Below are 21095 nucleotides of genomic sequence, written 5' to 3' on the forward strand. Positions count from 1 at the left end.
TGAGAATCTAATGCCTGATGATCACAGTTGGAACAGTTTCATCCCAAAAACACCTCCCAACCCTCTGCCAGTCCATGGAAAATTTGTCTTCCATGAAACTTGTCCCTGGTGCCAAACACTTGGGGACTACTGATTTAGACAGATGATAATGCATTACATTATAACACAGTGAGAGCTTTGATCAAGGCACAAGCTAATTGCTATAGGGACACAAAGGAAGAATTGACCTTCCTATCTGTTTACCTTCATTCCACGGTCTTGGAGAATCGTTGGTCAGATTTTGACAGTTAAGATCAGGAGATGGCCCCGCATCAGCACTCTGGTGGTCTGGTTTGGTTTTCCATGGGAGAAAGAATCCAGAAGTGTCACATTTTGAAGCCTACAAAGGGTCACCCTCTATTCTTTCCAGTCTAGTGTGTCCCAGCCCTCTGGCAGCTGGTCAGGGTCTCATGGAAGGTCCTAGCAATAGCCTCTGAGTTCAGAGCATGCAACAGGATGTTCACACACAGCAGAGGTGCGAAGCCAGTGTCCCAGCTGGTGTTTCTGGAAGGCTGTGAGAATCAACAGAATTAGCATAGCGGGTGGCTTCTTACTCAGGCTCCTTAGGGGCCATGAGTGACACTCACTAATGTGTCCTCCAGTTAGTTCCATCTCTTTTTGTTGCCACAGTGGTATTTTCCTTCTCAACTGAAGTGCTTAGCTCCCTTTCTTGACTAATTCTCACCTTTGTAGGTTTGCCTCTTGCAACTGGTATCTAAGGTATCTTCTTACCTGGGGCAACTGGTATCCCAGGTAAGAAGAAGCCTCATCTCTGAGCTGAATAGCAAGACTTTTTGCTAAGATGCAAAAATAAGCCAAATTCATATTTGAGTACAGCAGATTTTGCTCTGTGAGGAAACTAGACCCGACCCTCTTGACTTCAGGCTTTGGTCTCTGGGTCAGTCTTCCTCGTGACATTACAAAAGGATCCTGGTCCAAGACAAGGGCCAACCCTAGACTTGAACTCATTCTGGGTGTTTGATGGCCTTTTCCCAAGGGTTCAGGGAAGGTACAGGACACAGAGGGTAAGAAGTCTTTGATGTGGTGGTTATTTTTGTTTGTTTGATTTTTTAGCCTTATAACTTACCTAGCAGTTTTGGAGAAAAATTTGAGTTTAGAGTCTGATATTGTATAGATTGGGGATCTCTCTCTCTATCTCTCTCTCTCTCTCTCTCTGTGTGTGTGTGTGTGTGTGTGTGTGTGTGTATGTGTTGGTATTAAGATCTGCATAAGCTATGCAAAATGTGTCAAACTTGCTTACATGGACTCAATGAGAAATGTTCCATGAAATGTGAAGCTATGTGTAGACCCCACACTGAAAAAGAGGAGTAGACTGTAGTCACTTATACCTCCAGAGAGCAGAAAGAAACTCAGCGACAGATTCGTTGTGCCAGAGGGAGTTTGAGGACTGCTGCTGGCATTGTGTACTCTTTTTTCTCAGGCCATTTATTCTGGCAACTCTGGCCCTTTAGCAGACTTGGTTGTCAGGTTGTTACCATTTAATAGCTTTCTATAAGATACTGGCATCTTTAAAGGCCAAATAGTGTTGCTGACAGCTATGACTTTATAGAAATAAAGGCAGCTTGCCTTGTTATAAAATAAGGTACATTGCATGAGCAGGAGTATGTATTCATACAGATCAGTGCCTTTTCTTTTTGACCAAAGTTTGTTGCCACTGTTGCTGCTGTTGGGTGTGGAGGACTTCTGTCTGTCTGCCAGTCCTGTGACATATTCAGAAAGCTCACTCTGGGAATTTGAGGGTGTGAGGAGAGAGAGAGCCAAAGGGGAATGAAGGTAAGGATGCTGTTAGACAAAAGACAGGCATGTCGGGGAGATCCCAGCCCTTGTGAAACCAGCAGCCCATTTTATCACCATCATCTGTGAAGAGAGCCTAAAAGCCACCCCTCATCCTCTATGATGAGAGCCTGAGAACCTCAAAGGGGCTCCTCAGTCACCCCTAGGACTCCATATCTATCTAAGAGCAGACAGATGTGTTACTGTTTCTACAGCAGCAGAAATTACAGCCTTGGCTGTCTGAATCATTAGAACCATTCAGCATGGAGTTTGTTTGGGGAAGTTTCTTATAGGGATAGAAGAGAACTGAAACTTGAACCTCCCAGCATTACATTTCAAAACATCCTGCATGAACTCCTAATTGAAATCTGTTCAGATTGGTACTAGTCTGAGGGCTTCTTGGTTTTAGAGCTGTCAGTCCAATTTGGAATAGAAACTAGTTATTGCGCCCCATATTTAGCTACTGTTGAGGTTGATTCTATTTTTAAGGAAGAAAAATTCAATGACTTGTGACCTGGGTTCTTTTTCAGGAACCCAGTTTTGCCTGGTCACTGTGACTTGACACCACTTTGAAAGTTCAAAGCTGCCAGGCCTTTAAGAGCCTTGCCCCAAGGGTTTAGAGAAAAAGTACAGGACACAGAGGGTAAGAAGCCTCTGATGTGGTGGTCAATTTTTTTGTTTGTTTGTTTTGAGGTTTTTCTGTTTGAGTTTTTCAGCCTCATAGTTTACCTACAAGTTTTGGGGGGAAACGGGTCTTATCACTACCTGTCGTCATCTAGGAAGCAGGCACATAACTCACAATCCAGTGACTTTTGGTCACTAACATTCCCGGGGGGAATTCACTGTCCAGGGAGACAGGATGGGGAAGGTGATGTGTGTATGTGTGTGAGTGTGTGTGTGTGTGTGTCTCCCTGTGTGTACGTATGTGGTTTCTTCCCATTGTCCCACTCACATCCCTTATTTAGAGTTGGTGCTGGGATGCCAAGCAGAGTCACTGTGGCCACTGTAAACGTCCGCCTCCAGAAAAGGCATTTGTTCTCCTGAAGATGGGAGGAAGTTTTCCACAGACCTCCCCTGAAAAGAGTTTGTCCTCTCCGTAGGCTTTTCCCTTTCATTTAGACAGCAATACAAGTGATCCAGGAATAAGGAAGCTTAGTTACTTGGTTTAAAGTTACAAATGACTAGAATTTGTCACCTTAGTGGAGAAGTTAAGAAACATAGCCTCGCCGGGCATGGTGGCTCACACCTGTAATCCCAGCACTTTGGGAGGCAGAGGCAGGCGGATCACAAGGTCAGGAATTTGAGACCAGCCTGGCCAATATGGTGAAACCCCGTCTGTACTAAAAATGCAAAAATTAGCCAGGCATGGTGGTGTGTGCCCGTAGTCCCAGCTACTCAGGAGGCTGAGGCCAGAGAATCGCTTGAACCGAGGAGGCAGAGGTTGCAGTGAGCCAAGATCATGCCACTGCAGTCTGGCCTGGGTAACAGAGTGAGATTCTGTCCAAAAAAAAATAAAAAAGAAGCATAGCCTCTGTGAAATTCCTCCTAAAAGGAGACTCAGCTGCCACCTGATTGGTTTGTGTTTGTTTCTCATGGGTGAGCCTCGTTACTTATCCCTGACCTTTGAATTGGTTCCTTGGGACTCCATTCCAATTTTAGTCCTTGAACATCAAAGCACATTATGACATTGTGCCTTGGGGGTGGGGGCTGTCTTTAATGTTTCTGTCTTTGATTTCACAGACTAGGATTCAAAGCCTCTCTTGCCTATTGGATGAAGCAAAGTGAGTTTGTCAAGGACAGTTGGGTTTGGATTGAGGGAGGAGGAAAGTCTAAGAAAATCATGAATGTACTGGTTGCCTAAATAAAAAATAAAAATGCTACCATGAAAACAAAACCCTGCCAGGGGCGGTGGCTCACGCCTGTAATCCCAGCACTTTGGGAGGCCGAGGCAGGTGGATCACGAGGTCAAGAGATCGAGACCATGGTGAAACCCCGTCTCTACTAAAAATACAAAAAAAATTAGCCGGGAGTGGTGGCGGGCACCTGTAGTCCCAGCTACTCGGGAGGCTGAGGCAAGAGAATGGCATGAACCCGGGAGGCGGAGCTTGCAGTGAGCTGAAATCGCGACACTGCACTCCAGCCTGGGCGACAAAGTGAGACTCTGTCTCAAAAAAGAAAAAGAAAACAAAACCCAAACAAACAAACAAACAAAAAACTATGCTGGACAGAAGGATCTCATTCCATATTCAGTTTGTATGACTTATTAGCAGTTCTTTTGAGTTGCAGCATTATTCTTGGTAGGAAGACAGGAGCATAATTAGCACATGGGGGAGGTCCCGGTGACCAAGTTTGTGTGTTTGGTCGTGTTCCCCCAACCTCCCTACTCCTACCAGTGAACCATTTCCCCAGCCCTCCCAACTGACTCCATCTAAATCTTTGATTTATTATAAGTCAGGAAAAAAATGGATAGCAACCTTGAGAGCAGCCAGAGGCTCTTGCTGTTCTTAGACATATAAATCACAAGGTAGAAGTACCAAGAATGAAGACAGAATGTCAGTAACCAGCCTGGGGGTTGGGGAGGGATTGTGGGACTTTTCTGGGTCTCTGAAATTACAGCGTGTGAAGACAGGAGGAGGCCATCCACATAGCCCAAGAACTGTTGACTGAGAAAGAGAAAGTAATGCTATGGGTAATTCTATGGATGGATGCATCATGATGTTGCCAGATGTAATACTGCAGACTCACAGAGTAATGTAGTTTGGATGTGCCAGCACCGCCCCACAGCCACCATCTGCTGCTGCCCCTTCTCCTCGCCCGGCTCCACACCCAGCCCTAGGTTGGGCTACTCTGGGTTCTGAGTTCCTGATAAGCCATGGTCGTGATGATGTGGCATTTCCTACCCTGATTAGTGGTGAAAAGCTGCAGGTTCCAGGGACAGCTTCTCATTTGTTCCCTAACTCAAGAAAGCAAAATAATGATGGCCCAGGGTATTCTATTTGGCAAGTTATTCAAAGGGCTGGATTTCATTCTGCTCTACCTCCTTCAAAATTTTGTATAACTTAGTTTATGTATTATCTAGCAGGTCAGGCACCATCTGATCTGGTGTGACAGTGGTTGTGGGGGTGGGGAATGGACTCTCCATCCAGTAGAAGAGTGTGACCTCCAACAGGAATCCCTTTGACATGGACACTCTACAGATGATCTCTTAAGTAGAATGGCTGCTTGGAGATAGTACAAGTTGAGTGGCTGTATGAATAATCTGTTTCAAATGCACAGTCTGCAGGGAGTGGGGGCAGAACCAGTCACAATGTATGGATCATCAAAGGATAATTTTATTATCAACATTTTAATAAGGGAATGTATGGCTTATCCAGAACCCAAATTCGGGGATCAAGAGTAATCCATAGATGGGAAAATGAAAATCCAACTAGCAGCCCCTGACCCCATCCCTGTTGACGTCCACCACCAATGCTGAGAACTGAGCTGTAGGTGGACATAGAGGCTGGACCCACTGGTGGTGAGGAGTGGGGTTGGAGGGAATTCAGTCAGAGAGGAAGGCAGGTCTACTGCAGGGAGACGAGTGTAGCCAGGTAGGCTCAGGAATTCCAGCAACCTGTTTCCATTCCCTGTTTAGACTCAGTATATCCATGGGGCTGAATCAGTATAGCTCCTAGGAGATGGTGTTTTTGTTTTCTTACATGTCTGCCTGCCAGTTCACCCAGTAGAAAATCAACTTCTTTTTCATCAGAGTTAATTTTGAGATTGACTTTATAGAAATACATACTTAAGAGCAAGGGCTGTGAAGCTGGATCTCCCTGGGTTCACATATTGCCTTTACCACTCACCAACCTTGTGGCCTTGGGCGGGTTACTTAACCTTTCCACTCCTCAATTTCTTTGTGTATCAAATAGGATGATAACAGTACCTATCTCATAGGATTGTTGTGTGGAGTAAATGAAGTGGTTGGTACAGTGGCACAGAAGACGGAGATAGATAGATAGATAGATAGATAGATAGATAGATAGATAGACATATACATACATAGATATACACACATATACGTGTGTGTATGTATATATATGTATATATACATATATATATATATATATGAATGTGGAATTTTCCACTTGATATAAACCAAATTTAACAATTCTTTGCACTGGTTGTTGGAGAGATTGTAAGCCTTTGTATCTTCAATAGCCCAGATGTGCTTAAAGCAATGAACACATAAGGACATTATTGAAAGGCACGGGCAGGATCTAAAATTCTCAGGATGAAGTTGCATGCTAGCATTCTCTGAATTTCTATTTTCTGAATGTAAAGAATACAACATCTGCAAACAACAGCTGGACAAATATTGAAAGATATAATTCCAGCTTCTTGCCATGTTGGCAAAAGCAGTTGGGAGAGAGGGAAATGCTTCGCTTTGTATCAGTACCTTTTTATAGCTGGAAGAAAAGAACATCGACAAGTTATTTTGTCAAGGTTTCAGGAGAGCAAACCAAAGAAAACATTGTCTGGAGCCTCCTGGAAGCAATCAGATAGTGTACAGTCATTTACTAAGAAGGCCTGGCTTCTCAGGGCAGATTGATGGATTGTGCTTTGTTTATCTGGAGAAGCTTAGCTGAGTTCCAAACATCAATTTGCATCCTTGCTCTACGTTTTAGTAATTCAGCTTCATGTGAAGTGCTGGCCCACAATCAGGGACTGCTTAGACAAGGGAAAGAACAGGAAAGGTGGCCTGAAAAGGGAGCAAGAAACCTGAGCTTCTGTTAAAAAGTGCCCCTGGGGTTGGCGGGAGGCACTGGACGGATTAATCAGCTTGCCACAGGACTAGCAGAGCACACACCATTTGTCCAGCTTATTTAGCTGTGCTTAATAGAGCTATTCTCTCCATTTAATGAGAGAATGGCTCTATTAGGATGGAGGTGAGACCAGGACAGAGCAGGCAAAGAGGAAACAGTTGAAGAAATAACTACTAAGGACACAAAAAGAAAAAGACACAGAAGCAATAAAAAGCCCTGGGTCAAGTGTCAGTACAACGGCCAACCCTATGGCTTTCAAACTTCTCTGCAGGCATCCCAGATTTCTGCTCCTGGTGTTTCCCTACCTATAAAATAAACAGGCTGGAGATAAGCATCAGGTCCTTTCCAGCTCTAACCTCGTTGTTAGTAAATGGCTCTGCAATCCTGGCCATGACTCCAATGTAGTAGAAGATGGAAAAATTGTACTTATCGTTAGGTCAGGTTCACCTCTTCTTGGCAGACCCCCACGCCCTTGGCTGTCTGCTCCTCAGTGCATGAGGCTGCGGGACATTCCTGCCTTCACCTGTTGTGTTCTCTATAAGACTGGGCTAATGTCCACTTGAAAAGGATTTCACTCCTGGCCTGGAATCTGGCCCTTATGGAGCTCTATGGAGATACTTCTGATTTTTTTTTTTTTTTTTTTTTTGCTGCTTTGGTAGGAAGCAATAACATCTGGAGAGCATTCTCTTCTTTTATGAGACTGTTAAAACTAGAAAACAAACAAGCAGGCGTGTATCATCAAGTCAGGCGGGAGTCTCTCTGGCTGTGTGCTTGATCCACAACTTTGGTCTAGGACTTGTCTGTCTCCTGCTCTTGCTTATGCTCCCTTTGAGTCATTTCTTCTGACTGCCCATTAAGATGCTCCAGCGGGCTCCTAGTAAGAACTGGGTGCCAACCAGGAGCGGTGGTTTACGCCAGTAATCCCAGCACTTTGAGAGGCCTAGGCGGTTGGATCACCTGAGGTCAGCAGTTCGAGACCACCCTGGTCAACATGGTGAAACCCCATCTCTACAAATAATACAGAAATTAGCTGGGCATGCTAATTGGTGGTGTGGGCCTGTAATCTGAGCTACTTGGGAGGATGAGGTGGGAGAATCACTTGAACCTGGGAGGCAGAGGTTGCAGTGAGGTGAGATCACACCATTGCCCTGCAGCCTGGGCAACAAGAGCAAAACTCCGTCTCAAAAAAAAAAAAAAAAAGAAAGAAAGAAAATAAAAAAGAACTGGGTGCCTTTTGGGGGCCAGGAATTGGTGGTGGGAATGAGAGCCTGGGAACCACATAATTCTATCACTTCTGAGGAGATCAACCAACGTGTAGATTTTCTTGCCCTATAACCGAAGCACAGGACGCTGTTATGTGAAATTAGCCACATTTTCCAGCAGCTATGTGGTTTGTAGGGGCAGCAACCATGGTTCGAAACCACTCACTTCTTTCTATAAAACTAAGTCAGACCTAATGAAATGCTAATTTGACCCAGGGAACTTAGGAGGCCAAGAGAACTGATGCCGTTATCTGGCTTGGCTCTGTGTTCTGATTTGAAGCCAGCCCCCATGGAACAGAGCCAGTCCCTAATTATGCCTGATTCCCAGCAGCTCATATAATTTATTATGCTAAGAAATAGAGCCTCCTGCCTCTGGCTAGTTGGTTTCTGTTGTTTGGGGTTACTAGTGTTGCATAGGATAGAGTATGGTAATAAAATATCGGATAATCATCCAGGGCTCAGTTGTGCAGGGGTAGTCAATATCTTTTCTTCCTTATTGTAATATTAGAGTATCAATTATGATGTCATATTAGACAGAATGCTGAAGAATTCTGAAGCCATATTCACCTTCTCCATCCTTTCCACCTTCACTCTGTTTGGAAGAGTCATAGGATTTGGGGGCAGGGGTTAAGCAGCATTTTTACCAGGACTGCTTGCTGCATGGTTTTTGTGTATGACTCAATACCCAGTCCAGGTAACTTTATTAAAAATGATAGATTTTGGAAACTAGCTGGCTATATGAGTGTAACGAGCCCAAGTGTCTCTTTCAGGTGCATTTGGTTTAGAGATGTCTATATATTATCTGAAAGTTGTCTGTATGGCTCGTCTTTATACCAGGAAGCTCCATTCTCTTGATCCTGTGGCATAAAAAATGAACCTACCAAGAGTCATCTTTCCCTCCGCCTTTTGTCTCAAATTCTGCTTTCACACATCTGCTATGCACTAATATTTCTAGCCAGAAAAGACTGCAGCTTTCAAGAGGGGTTTCCTTCATTCTCCAGGCTGCTTTACGCCTCAGGGGAAACCCAGGGGCCCAGGGGCCTGTGGGGACTTCACACAGAGCATCTCCCAAGGGCTTGGTTATAAACTTATCTCAGTTGACTTGGAAACCTAGCCAGATCACTTCTAGATGTTTATGTTTAAATAGGAAGTAGATAGAATTCTTGGGATTTATATAAGAGGACCCCAACTACGCTGATGGAGGGACTGGCAGTGCTAAGCATGACGTCTAGGTGATTTCAGTTGCTGTTGTGAGTCAGCTTTAAGCCATGAGGATACTTCCAGTGGCAATTAATGTATGGTCTGCCATTATACTGAAACAGAAGCCAAAATCTGTACAAACACATATTTTATAGTCTCTTTAAAATGGCATCTAGCTTTTGGATTAATATTTGAAAGTTAAACAGTCTACCTCATTTTCTTCTTCCACCCAGTTACTATCAACAGTAGCTTAAGCTGGAATTGTAAGACTCACATGTCAAGTATAGACAAGACTGCTGTGTCATCCCTAATAATGTATCGGTTCTTCTCTCTGCCAAAATTAGATACATTTACTTATGTCCAGCTATTTCTTGCAACAATATCAACCTGACAAGTTCCATTATTCTATTAATACACACACATATTTTTATGGACTCTCAATGGATGTATCCACACATACACAAAAATGTAAATACACACCACACACACACACACACACACACACACACACCCCTTAGTAGATTTTTAGACAGGCTGAATTCAATAGTATATAAGAGGCCCCTGCTATCTCATTCTCATTACATGTGTCATTGGGAATTGTGTTTGTTTGCAGGGTGTGTGTGTGTGTGTGTGTGTAAGTTCAAAGTACTGTCATATGTACTGTCATTTAAAAACATACACACAGCTTAACCTTGTGTTTGGTACTTTATGTACATTACCTTTCTAAATAATTTCAGTATCGCTTTGAGATGAATAGGATCATTATATTCACTTGCGGATGAGAAATACAGGCTCCGAGATTCACCTGAGAACTGAGTTTACTAACTGTCAGAGATGGCATTTGGACCCGGACCTCCCTGACTGCAGATCCTGAGTTCTTAATCACAACCATCTCCTGCCTATTTAATTCTTGTGACAATCCAATCGCTTTCGTTCAGTTTTATTATCCCCATCTTACAGGCAAGAAAACTGAGACCAAGTTGGAATTACTTGTCTGGAGCCCCCCATGTTATGATTTTTTGGCTGTGGTTAAATTCAGTCTTTTATATCTGTAATGTTCTGACCAGCAAATAAAATGCCTTGTTTTAATGTACTGAGTAGAACTGGACCACCTGACCACAAACTAAATTATTCTGGAAGGTTGATTTATCTTAAACCATAAAGGGAAAATATTGCTCCCCTCGGAAATAGTAACCGAAATAATTTCTTTGGGAAGGGTTGTTACTAGAGGTTAATTAAGAATAATAATACACAACAGGTATTAAATGTTTATTATCTGCTTTACATATGTCAGTTCATTTCATCTTTTCAAAGCCCCATGAGGATGGTTCTGTTTTTTCCCTGTTCTGCCAATGAGACACTGAGAGATTAAACTAACTTGGCCAAGATCATAAAGCTAATAGGTGGCAGAGCTGAGATTCAAACTCAGGTAGTCTGGCCTGGTGTCCTTGGCCTTAACCACTCTGTAGTGTGACCACATTCGTTTCCACTTCACTTTCATTGAGTTTGTAGGTTTAGTGGAGAAAAGACCCTTTATTTTCCCTCCAGTAGTTTGCTAATAATGAGAGCAAGCCATCTGTATTAGTCTGTTATTACAATGCTGTAAAGAAATGCCTGAGACTGGGTAATTTATAAAGGGAAGAGGTTTAATTGACTCACAGTTCTGCATGACTGGGGAAGCCTCAGGAAACTTACAATCATGGTGGAAGGGAAAGCAGCATAGACCTTCTTCACATGGCAGCAGGAAAGAGAAGGGTGAATGAGCAAAACAGGAAGGGCCCCTTATAAAACCATCAGATCTCTGAGAACTCGCTCACTATGGTGAGAACAGCATGGGGGAAATGGCCCCCATGATCCAGTCACCTCCCACCAAGTCCCGCCCTTGAAATGTGGCGAATTACAATTCGTGATGAGATCTGGGTGGGAACACAGAGCCAAACTATCTTGCCATCCCAGGCAAGTGGCACTACCTCCATTCTTATGCTCCTGGTCTGAGCATCTGGATTTCCCACAGGTATAGCCAAATGAAGGAGACCTTAGAATTCAGTTATACTTTGAAAAATACAAAACCAATTCTCCATTATAGTGGTTATGTTTAGCAATACTTAAGGCTCATTTCTAGAATGATAGCCAACAAGACAAACATACAGCTGTCATTTAATGCCTTTTTCAAAAGTCCGTGGTCATTATTAAATAGATAATAGAAAACTCCCTTATCTCATCATAGTCACTGATGAGATTCATCCTCTGTGTTTCACCTGTCCTTTAAATTGGTGATCAGAGCATCTTGCTCAGGTGTGCCTACATTGACCCTGGGCCCTAAACATCTGTAATGTCTTCCTCAGCCTCCAGTGTCTTTATAACATCTTGACAAGAAAGTATTTTCAATTAACCACAGGAGAGACCTTGGTTCCCTGTCTGCTGTCAGCTCTTCCCTCCTCAAGCCCATTGGAATCTGAAAAGAAAACCGATAAAATAAAACTACTGCAAGAAGTTGCTGATTCATGTGAACTCTTTTTTGAAATCAGAACAAATTATCTCTGTTGCTTTGCCCACCTCTTCTGATAAGCATCTGAGCATCTTTTAGGAACTTAAATTTTAATTCACTTGTCTTCAGCAGCTGAGACTTTATAGCCTACTTCTGCTAGGGAGTTGGGAGTTACAAAACATCTATTTACAGCTGAAGCCTTTTGCTAAAAGAGTTGGCATTCCTTTCAGAACATAGCATCAATTTAAAATAAAAAAAGACATTTAAACAGAAAACACATTTCAAAATATATCAGTTTCCCATGGGGCTATTTTACTCAACTGAGGTGGGGAGAGGGAGATTGTTCCGTTCTCAAAAGACAGAACCTTTTTTTCTGTCTGTGAACAAGGGATAGAATGGTGTGGGAGAAATGGCTGGACTTGGGGCTCCAACCCAGGCTTGAATCTTGACCCTATCGTTATAATCACTTACGGCTCTGAGCATCCCTTACCCATATGTAAAATGGGGCTACAATGCTGTGATTATCTATGAGCAAAGAAGCCAGTTATAGTTAACCAGGAGAGAAATGATGGCAGCAACTTGATATTAGATTTTTTTTTTTTTGAGATGGAGTCTTGCTCTGTTGCCCAGGCTGGAGTGCAGTGGCATGATCTCGGCTCACTGCAACCTCCGCCTCCCGGGTTCAAGTGATTCTCCTGCCTCAGCCTCCCGAGTAGCTGGGACTACAGGTGCGTGCCACCACACCCAGCTAATTTTTTGTGTTTTTAGTAGAGATGGGTTTTCACCATGTTAGCCAGGATGGTCTCAATCTCCAGACCTTGTAATCCGCCTGCCTCGGCCTCCCAAAGTGCTAGGATTATAGGCGTGAGCCACTGCGCCCGACTGATTTAGATCTTTGTACAAAGACTGTGCTCTTTCTAACCCATGATTTGGAAAGAGTTTAAATGGTGACTAATAGGTTATAATAAACCTATTTGGAGATGGACAGAAGGTAACAGTAGTTGAGGGGTTTCGGGGAAGAGCTCAAGCCTTAGAATTAGATGATTTTTAATCTTGGTTTTAGTGCTCATTAGCTAAGGGACCCTGAGCAAGTTATTTTATTTCTCTGAGCCCCAATTTCCACGTTCATACAGGGGAGACAATAATATTGGCCTTTTTATCACTCAGAACAGTTTGATGAAATAATGAAGTGTGTTTTGTAAACTGGAAAGTGTGAACTGTCTACAAAAGAGACCTTGGGGGATGAGTGCTTCTTGGAGGCGTGGGAAGCGCTGTTGGAAGCACCTGTTGTCCCTGCCCCTGGGTCCTGCCCAGCCCAACACCTAGGTTCATAAGCACGTGTGTTTGAATCCAGCTAAGATGATGCAGTATTTATGCAAGGGGTGTTTATGGAAAGCAAGAGATGAGATACTTTGTCTGTGAGAAATGTTTACATAAGTGCCTTTTAAGGTGGAGTTATGCCTAGTGGTGAAATTTCACTTACATATGCAACTGAAAATAAAAGGTGAAAGTTGAGGTAGGAATTTTTATTGGGAACAATGAAAGTAGTAACAGAATAGGAAAGGACCGGGCAGCAAGCAATGGAGGGAAGGAGTTTTGAGATCAAAGCAGGATTTCCACTTACTATCATTAAACCTAGTATTTCAACGCTTAATGTTTGGGGAAGAATAATCAGCCATTGTGCTGCAGTGGAAAACATCCAAGCGTTGATTTCCAGAGAGCCTGGGGTTCCTCTGGGCCAGCTTTGTCTCTGGTGTTTCGAGGGAGAAATCACTAGCTTTTCCATGTGTGCAAAAGGCCAGGCATCTAAATGGATATCTCTTCCTTTAAAAACTTCTGTGATGATAAATGTGTGCGTGGGATCCTGTTAAGCAGGGAATTCCTTTGAAAGCCTTGTTTCCCTTTTCTCTTCATGGCCCAGAGATAGATCCTGGCTGCACTTGGATATGAAAACTCCTCAGCCTTGCTGTGTTCTCCTGCCCCTTGAGAGTCGTGTTCTGTTTGAAAAGAGCTGAATAAATGAAGGCTGTTTTTTCACTTGGGATAAGAATATCCTTCTCAAAGCACTAAGGGCTGAACGAGGGTAACAGGATCCATATGTTGAAGCTGGCTGCTAATACTCAGCATATGGTCCAGCAAACTTTCTCGGGGGGACTCAGCTTCTCATTCTTTAAGGAATGCCCCAGTGAACTCCAGAAAAGATCAGGACTTAGGTGACCATGGCATAGACACAGTTTCTGGGCTTCATAAGCCTGTATTTCCCAGAGAATGAAAGCCACAGGAAGTACAGGGAAGGTCCTGGCTGGCCTCAGCATGGATAACACTGGCCTGCAGCTCTCTTGTAAGGCTCCATGCTCCCCACGATACAATGGGCGCTTATCAATTCATGGGCTGTCTGTGTTCTGTTAAGGGATAGTGAATCCAAGGGTTACTTGGGGTCCCCAGATGGTGTATTCTAGTTAATGGAAACGTTTTGCCCTCTGTGCAGGGGCAGCATTGCATCATAGAAAGAACACCTACCTGCAGGAGGCCTGGACTCTGGGGCCATGCTAGCCCTAACTAGAAGTGACCAGAGGGAAGTCACTTCACCTTTTCCTCATCTGGAAAATGAGGAGGCGGGACACGGTGATGTCTGAGACCCCTTTGGGCTCTCACAGTATAGAATCAAGCGGCACCTGAACTCCATCCGAGGAGAATGATAGGAGAAAGCAGGCACAGCTAATCACACTTGCACCTGCGCGCAGTGACCCGGCGGCATAGAATTCCAGCACAGCTCTGTGTGGAGCGGTAGGGGAAGACCTTTTATTGCTCTCAGGCAAGAATTCAGTCCTGAGCCTCAGGGAGCTGGTAGTAGTGGTCTGAGCCGGGGAGAAACTAGCTGCCCTGCATTACTCTGTTTCTTCCAAACCAGTTTTTGGAAGTCTGGGTTTTCTCCTCTGATTTTCACAGAGGACAGCTCAGCATCTTCCCCCTGCCTCTGCCCAGGGCCCCATTTCTCCCTTATGCCCTCCTCTTTCCCTTTTCCATCCCTGTCTCCACCACATCACCTCTTTCTCTCTCAAGGCTCTGCTGGGTTTCTCCATGACCTGCCTTGTCTGTTGCTGGCATGGTTAGGAAGGCCGCACCCGCTTCCCAGCCCCAAGCAGGCCCTCTAATCCCTGCAGTCGGCTGAGGACAACTGTAGTCTCTCCATCAAATAAGCATAGACAAGACCTGCGGCAGCTCTGCCTGCGAGCCGGTCACCATGGCAACGAGCATTGCCTCCATTCTACTGTGAAAAGAAAATGGCTGTTGAAAGGAAGGGCTCACTGAATCTCCATTCCCCGGCCTGTTTTGTTCAAGCCCCTCCCTCCTATTGGACTGAAGAAGCCTCATGCACTGAACCAAATACCTGTTTGCCTTTAGATTTGGGGCTTACTTAAGAGGAGAGGCAAAAAGAAGTTGAATTCAAAGAAATAAAGCATTTTTCCACCCCAAAACTCTATTTTCATGAGGAATGGTTATCTGCTCCCAGCAGATAAACGAGGAGCAGATGAACACAGGGATCTGTGAGATCTGCCACAGTGTATTTTGTCTTATCGGTGCAGTGGAATGACAGAGCGTATGGATGTTCAAATAAAACTTCGGGGAAAGTAGCCAAGGGACCCAGGGAATTCCGCAGGGCACAGGCTACAGAATTTCCAAAGGGTGTCTGACTAATTGGGGTGGTGATATTATGGAAGGAGGCGTGTTGGTCCTGTAGTCATGAGGGAAGGTGAGCGTTTACCCTTAACCATCCCCACTTCAAAATCAGTGTGAGCCCTCCTAGTGATTGTGTCTGGACGGTGTGGGGAACTGGCAGGAGACCCCTGAGGTTGATTCTGGAGTGCAGGCTTCCTGCCCTTGACACAGCTGTGGAGACACTTCAGATGACATCCAGAAGGAACTGGTTGGGTCACCATTTCTGTGAATCCCAGGATGCTACTGTTTTGGAGCAAGATCATAAGTCTTCTCAAGGGGTTGGAAACATTTAGGGCAGAGATGACCTAGAATCTCCCAGGGCACCTTGCACTCTCTGATGGGAAATAGCCATCCATAGGAGAATGGTCTGGGCCGTGTCTCTGCCTGGCAGCACATGGCCCTGGCTGTTGGTGGCACAAGTTTTCAAACCCCACAAAACCTCCTCCCTTCACTCTTTCTTAAAGTCAGTTGGGAAGCCTGTTTTTGAATGGAAGATCTGGGTTTCATTCTTGAAAATTGGAATGTATGTTTGAACTGGACTTTGTTTTTGTTTTGTTTTGTTTTGTTTTGTTTTTTCAGCTTCTCTGCAGGTGGATATTGTTCCCAGCCAGGGGGAGATCAGCGTTGGAGAGTCCAAATTCTTCTTATGCCAAGGCAAGTGCCCAGTGCGCAGCTGCATTTTAGAACTTGCTTCAGAAACTCACCGGGTAGAGCAGGAGCCCCCAGGCCATGTGGGCTGGCTGGTCACGCCACACCTAGAATTCTTGGCATTGCGCTATTATGGGGTTAATAGTGTGGCCATTTAAGAGTCAGGGCCTCTTCCTTCCTTTTGCAAAAGGCTACCTCAACATAGCAAATCCATCATCTAGACTTCACCTTGACTACAGAGGAAGTCTAGGAGTTTTCTTAAGAAAATCAGCACAACTTCCAGAATAGTGAATCATCCCACATCTCCTGTTCTGTATACATTCAGAGTTCTGTAAATGACAATGGAGAACAGCACTGGCTCAGAAATAATACTTTGGTGGATCTGTTTAAGGCTTATTTCTTAGAATTCCCCAGAGCTTGAAAATCTAAGTCTAAAACTTGCCTGTAGGTAAATAGAATACTGGTATGGCTTTTGTTGTGAGGACGTATATCCTGGGTTTACCAGGTCTATTGTGAATATCAATATTCTGTGCCATGGTCCCCACCAGAGTTCAGAGATATGCCAGACCTGGTGACCTTGTTTTACATTTAGAAAACATGTCCCATTTCCGGCCGGGCGCGGTGGCTCAAGCCTGTAATCCCACCACTTTGGGAGGCCGAGATGGGCGGATCACAAGGTCAGGAGATTGAGACCATCCTGGCTAACCCTGTGAAACCCCGTCTCTACTAAAATATACAAAAAACTAGCCGGGTGTGGTGGTGGGCGCCTGTAGTCCCAGCTACTCGGGAGGCTGAGGCAGGAGAATGGCGTAAACCTGGGAGGCGGAGCTTGCAGTGAGCTGAGATCCAGCCACTGCACTCCAGCCTGGGTGACAGAGCGAGACTCCGTCTCAAAAAAAAAAAGAAAAAGAAAACATGCCCCATTTCCACAGCCCAGATAATTATCAGAAAATGTCCTATGGAGGAAAAGGCTTGAAGTTAAGCTTCAGATTCTCTGTATGTGACATGACTGGGATTCAGAACATGGAAGAACCAGGAAAGGGCTGAGCTAGGTATAAATGGTGACATTCAGCAAGCAGCTTTTGGCAGGGAGGGGCCTTTAAATGCTGTCATGATTTGCGCGGACGAGGTGGCTTGTGGCCGTCAGATGTGTTCACTCCAGCTTTGCCTTCATTACAGCAATTTCAATGATCTGGAGACGCAGCCGTGGAGCCCACAGCACATCTTGCAAATAGCGATATTTATTGAAAACATGATGGGCCCTGAAAGGAAGACTGCTTCATTTCCATACTAAGCATCTGTGCAGGGCTGGGTGGTACGGGCTGAGAAGGGTGCCACGTGACGAGGCAGGGCCCCATGCAAAGAGGCAGGGAGCGCAGCCACGTCTGCCGGATCTGAGCGCCCTTCCAGCTCAGTGTACTGGGCAGTGTCAGTTTCAGAGCCCTGTTCCAGCTCAGTTCCGGGGCAGGTCAGCCACCGCAGTCTGTTCCTCCTCATTGGTGCCTGGGGAAAGGAAGAATGGGTGGTTCTGGCCACCTTCTTTGCAGCATGCAAGGAAATGAATTTGTCTGAGCAGGGGGTGCCGAAATGACAGTCATGCCAGTTTGTGCAGGCAGATGCTAGAATAAACGTGGCTGGAAAAAAATATAAAAAATAAAAAGTGATTGGAATCGGCACTCCTATACTAGCCAGTATTTCTCACCTTCAGCTCAGGAGACCCATTATCCAATGCTTAGAAAACAAGCTGATCAGTCGACTCAGACCAGTTAAGCTCTGGAGCCCAAATCCTAAATACACGAATTCCCTTGGTTACCCGTTCTGTGAGGCATGTGTGTTCCTAGCTTAGTGCCCAGCACACAGTATGTTCTCAACAAATATCTCTTCTCTTCCATCATTAGGGATAGGATCATGATAACAACTAGCACGAGTGGTTGTTGAGTTCTTTCCGAATATTGTAAGGGATGTTAAGTATATAATAGTTAAATGCAGAAATCGAAGAAGGGCTGCACGTCATTCTAGCGGCCATACTCGCCCCTCCCTGATGTTCAAGACTTGACTGATCTGTTGTTCAGTAACTCGTACTGATCAGCCACTGTCAGTCTGGAGGGGACTTAGTCTTTTTTAACTTCAGTAGCTTAAAAATAATCTCTTCCTCTTTAGTGGCAGGAGATGCCAAAGATAAAGACATCTCCTGGTTCTCCCCCAATGGAGAAAAGCTCACCCCAAACCAGCAGCGGATCTCAGTGGTGTGGAATGATGATTCCTCCTCCACCCTCACCATCTATAATGCCAACATCGACGACGCCGGCATTTACAAGTGTGTGGTTACGGGCGAGGATGGCAGTGAGTCAGAGGCCACTGTCAACGTGAAGATATTTCGTAAGAGCCTCCTTCTTCTTCTGCATTCTCTGGCCTCTCCTTGCCAAGGAGACACGTGGGTAGTAGAAAGGTGGAAATGATGATAGAGGGACCAGCTGAGGGCCTCACCAGTCCCATTCTCTCTCCCTAAGTCTTTTCTGACCTTGGCCAACCCAGAACTCACAACCGTGGTTCACACTGGTCGCAGCTACTCCCCCACAGGCATTCATTCTCAAACTTCAAATTACACAGTTCCCAGAGGGCAGTTACAGGTTTCTCCATCCCTTCCCCAAATGTTGGCTGACTGTTCTACAGTTTGGGCTCTTCTCCCTTCTTATTTCCCTCTCCCCTGCTCTTAATGGAGCCCAGGGCTCAGTGGGGTGGGGGATCATTATCTGAACACTCTTGCCACTCAGAGCAGGCAGTTCCTATTACCTCTGAAACCCCATCTGAGGGTGGCATCTTGTTACCTTGTTGTTAATATCACACATCCATCCTGGTGGTTGGAGTAATGGTGGGTGACAGCTAATGGAACAGTATTGATAGTACGGTATTTATTGCCATTAAATATGTTTTTTTTCTATTCTTTTCATCAGCATTCTCTCTGCTGTAGAAAGTTGGGGTGGGGCTGGGAGCTCGAGTGGGAGACAAGAAAAGGACCGATGACTCTTACTATTCGTTGTGGAATGGATGTTCCACCAGTTCTTTCTACCTATAACCTGTGCTTCACTGGCATCATCCTGCATGACCAGGAACCCTTGGTGAAGATATTCCTTTTGTTCTGTAGACCCTTTTCTGCACAAAATGTGATAAATTTAGCACTCAGTGAGCAGATATTGGTTGCCAAGCATTGGCAACCTATGCTTGGGCCAGCTGCTCTGCCTGACGTCTGTGAGGGTGCCCCTCTTATACAACTGTACACCAGGAGTGAGATTTGCCCAGGAGTCAAGTCCAGGTAGCATGGCTCTAGTGAAAGGGGATCTTTGTGGGAGAAGCAGCTGTTTTCCCTCACTCTTCTGCTCATTTTCCAGAGAAACTCATGTTCAAGAATGCGCCAACCCCACAGGAGTTCCGGGAGGGGGAAGATGCCGTGATTGTGTGTGATGTGGTCAGCTCCCTCCCGCCAACCATCATCTGGAAACACAAAGGCCGAGATGTCATCCTGAAAAAAGATGGTGAGACCTGAATTTCCTGGCAGCTGCCTTTTCCCCAGGGCACCAAGTTCCCTAGCTTTTTCACCTGTACCAGCCCCTGAGGCATTCCAGTCCAAACTCAGATTCATGTGTGCCGGAGCCCTCATGCAGTTTCTGGGTCCTGAATAGATGTATATCTGAAGTTGGTATACTTAGGTACTTGATTTTCTCTCCAGTACGAAAGACAAATTTCTAATAGACATTTACTCTTAGCTGTATTTCAAAGCCAGGGACACATTTTCTTATTTGGGCTTAAAACCCCACCTTGTAAACTGAAGTTAGGAAACAGGAAAGAGACTCAGCCACCTGTCTGCAGATACCAGAGCTCTCTGACTGATTCTTGGATGAACCTGCCTCTTATCTCTTCTAGTCCGATTCATAGTCCTGTCCAACAACTACCTGCAGATCCGGGGCATCAAGAAAACAGATGAGGGCACTTATCGCTGTGAGGGCAGAATCCTGGCCCGGGGGGAGATCAACTTCAAGGACATTCAGGTCGTTGTGAATGGTGAGGAGATCCTGTTCTTCCTGATACCTGCATTGCTACAACCTTGGTTCTCCAAAATCATTCTCTTAACTTCCTCTTTGGTCTGTAAACTAAATCCTGTCCTGACTCAAGCATCTCAAGCATCCCTCTCAGCTAAATACCCTCCCCACCTTAACATCTAGATTTCTTTTTTTTTTTTGAATATACTTGCCTGTTGGATCTTCCCTCAACTATGGGGGATGTTAGTGCAGCAACTGAATGTCCTTCACTGTTCTGCAGCACTAAAAACCTTCCCACTGCTTACCTATTAATCCTCATTGTCCTTGATGTTACCATAATTGTGAAGTTAGTCCTCTGCTTAAATGTTCAAAGAAAATATTACAGTCAACTTAGGCCTCAGAATAGTCAGAATCGTGGTCCATATGCTTATTAATCTTAATTTGCAGTGTCAAATAAACACACCCATGGAATTGATCAGACATTTACAAGACGTTTACAGGAAATTATAATGTCAGTACTAAGAAGATAAGTAAATCAGGGTTGAATTGTTTTGACTATTGACACATTTTTTTTTTTTTTTTTTTTTGCCAAACTCTCCCCCTCTCATTCCTTTGGTAAAAAACAGTTTTGTGCAAGGTTGTTTATCACAGGCCCAGACAACCAGCACTCTTTTTTGTAGCTGATGCATTCGAATTGGTGTTAACCATTTAACCACTGGGAGCAGTAATGTCCAACTTTTTCCAGTGTGAAGAGCCCCTTTTTAACATCAAGTTCCTCTGACTCTGGTGGTTATTAAATTTAGTATGCATTGACTGAGAAAATATATAATGAAAAATAGCAACTATAAATTAAATACCATCTTAACATGAATAAAATGTATTATTATAGCTTCTCAATTAATGAAAAACAAAAAACTGCATGTTTGTAGGAGAACTGTCTATTCAGTTTACAGAAGTTATTTGGTACATACATGAATTTCGATTCCTGACACTAACTCTGTAGCTGCACAGGTCGTTTGTCCCACAGGGTGAGAACTCTTGACCTGGAGCGGTGTCTCTTCTCCAGGCCATTGGGTTCTTCCAAATTTTCACAACCACCCCA

The 21095-nt window shown here is 44.6% G+C and overlaps 1 protein-coding gene across 3 annotated transcripts in view; it reads left to right on the plus strand.

The window, feature by feature from the left end:
• The window catches only part of NCAM1 (neural cell adhesion molecule 1), a 313585-nt gene that overhangs the window by 227527 nt on the left and 64963 nt on the right, over positions 1-21095 (plus strand). For all 3 annotated transcript variants that reach the window (XM_031936706.1, XM_023208249.2, XM_023208250.2), the window contains exons 2-5: positions 15888-15962; positions 18117-18335; positions 19346-19489; positions 19878-20015. In XM_031936706.1, the coding sequence (XP_031792566.1) occupies positions 15888-15962; positions 18117-18335; positions 19346-19489; positions 19878-20015 (576 nt within the window). The remainder of the gene's footprint in view (positions 1-15887; positions 15963-18116; positions 18336-19345; positions 19490-19877; positions 20016-21095) is intronic.

This window comes from Piliocolobus tephrosceles, chromosome 13 (assembly GCF_002776525.5).
Source record: "Piliocolobus tephrosceles isolate RC106 chromosome 13, ASM277652v3, whole genome shotgun sequence".
Lineage (NCBI taxonomy): Eukaryota > Metazoa > Chordata > Mammalia > Primates > Cercopithecidae > Piliocolobus > Piliocolobus tephrosceles.